Source organism: Austrofundulus limnaeus, unplaced genomic scaffold, assembly GCF_001266775.1.
Source record: "Austrofundulus limnaeus strain Quisiro unplaced genomic scaffold, Austrofundulus_limnaeus-1.0 Scaffold174, whole genome shotgun sequence".
NCBI classification, from domain to species: Eukaryota; Metazoa; Chordata; class Actinopteri; order Cyprinodontiformes; family Rivulidae; genus Austrofundulus; species Austrofundulus limnaeus.
This window is the reverse complement of record NW_013952576.1, coordinates 926637-928528: the sequence shown is the minus strand read 5'-3', so window position 1 is coordinate 928528 and position 1892 is coordinate 926637. Positions and strand designations below refer to the sequence as shown.

At 44.3% G+C, this 1892-nt stretch overlaps 1 protein-coding gene across 1 annotated transcript in view; it reads left to right on the top strand.

Annotated features, from left to right (window-relative positions):
- The window catches only part of LOC106524052 (zinc transporter ZIP10), a gene marked incomplete at its 5' end in the record, with an annotated part of 13431 nt that extends 11845 nt beyond the window's left edge, over positions 1-1586 (top strand). Inside the window, 2 exon segments of the mRNA XM_014017687.1 lie at positions 608-798; positions 868-1586. Of these exon segments, the coding sequence (XP_013873141.1) occupies positions 608-798; positions 868-1020 (344 nt within the window).
- Between the last annotated feature and the right edge of the window lie 306 nt (positions 1587-1892).

Genomic DNA, 1892 nt, shown 5'->3' with positions numbered 1-1892 from the left:
GTTAACACATTGTAAACAGAATGATAGTAATTCATCTCAAATATTAGAATAATTGGTAACATTTATTTTTTTTAATATTCACATGCAGACATTCCCCTTTGACATCACTTCCTGTTATTTCACATGCAAATATCTCAACAACTGTCTATCTGAACAAAGTGAAATTTGATTTGTAACATGTTAATAATGTTGTTTTTCCAAAAATGCATTCGTATTTCTTACAAAAAAATTGATGTCACGGGCACTTTAATTTTTCATCTACAGCAAATTGGGGTTAAGACCCCACTGTGGGTCATAAAACACCAAATTTTGGTTTGTTAGAGGATTTCCAGAAATTAAATTAATTTTAAAACTGACTATGTTTCTGCTGTAGTTAGATATGGATCAAAACATTTGGTCTGTTGGCAATATTTGAATAATTCAACCAAAAATACTTTGATTCACGAGTTTCTGCCGCAGTTTTAATTTTTTTGTCATTTGTGTTTAAATTTAATTTCACTTGGCATTAAAAAGCCTTTAAATTAAACTTTCCTTAAATTGTAGGAACCCTGAGAACTACTGTGTGTTGTTGCTGTGAGATAAAAAGTGTCTGTTTTGTTCCTAACAGGTGACTTTGCGGTGCTGCTGAAAGCCGGGATGACGGTGAAGCAGGCCATCGTGTACAACCTGCTGTCGGCCCTCATGGCCTACGTGGGCATGCTGATCGGCACAGCCGTGGGTCAGTACACGCACAACGTCACCAGCTGGATCTTCGCCATCACTGCTGGCATGTTCCTCTACGTGGCTCTGGTGGATATGGTAAGTCATCCCTGAGGGGTGATTGCACATGTATCTAATCAACCTGAACTGTCTCCATGTCCTCCACAGCTGCCAGAAATGCTCCACGGGGACAGCGAGGAGCACAAGCGCTGCCACTTYGGACACTTTATCCTGCAGAACGTAGGCATGATGACCGGGTTCAGCATCATGTTGCTAATCGCCATCTTCGAAGACCGCATCGTCTTCGACTTCGGCTTTTAGACGGGCAGAGGAGGTGGAGCAGAGGAGAGCCGGCTGCGTCCGTGTCGTTTCGTCTGCTTGGCCTTCGCGTGCTTTCTTCGTGCATGCATCTCTCGTTTGTGCCTCCATTCCACACATGGCTTCTGCTGCACCTGATGTTCGCTCCTCCGTCWCCTGCGCCCGTCCTCTCTCATCCGTCTGCTCCGTTTGAAGCACAACCAGTCAGAAAAATGAAGCCGTGAAACTCCTCCCTCAGCTCCTAAACAACAAAACAAAGAGCTGGTTGTAAGTTCTTTCAAAGAGGCAGCTGCCACGCCCCGAAACTCACCGTCTCTCCATCGTCACCCGTCGTCGGCGCGTTGTTTCAGTGTCCCCCGTGTCCTCGTCTCATCCACCCGCTGCTGTGTCCACCTGCATCCATCAAACACCTCTGTGCTGAGCGCCGGCCACCGGAGCGTCTCCACTGCTTCCCGTCACACGGCCCTCAAAGAGGCGCAGGGCCCGCTTGCTGCCACGCCCCCAACAGACCTTTAAAGGGTCCGTGACTTCAAATTTTTTGTCATAAATTTGGATTCATTTTTGGAAAAGTAACACTGATAACATATTGCAAAACAAATTCCACGCCGCTGAGATGAACGGTTGTTGAGATATTTGCATGTAAAGCAACAGGAAGTGATGTCAAAGGGGCGTGTCTGCATGTAAACAGAGCGTTGATAAAATGTGACTGTAGAGACGAATCTGAGGTTTCTTTAGATCATTTTGAGTCACTATCAGAGATGAAGAAGAGTTTAATTTCAAACTGTTTCAATAAACAAAGATCAGAGTGAGAGGGTTTTCTTTCTTAAAGGGATCCATGATTAGTTGTAACATTAGACTTTATTTAATAAACATAT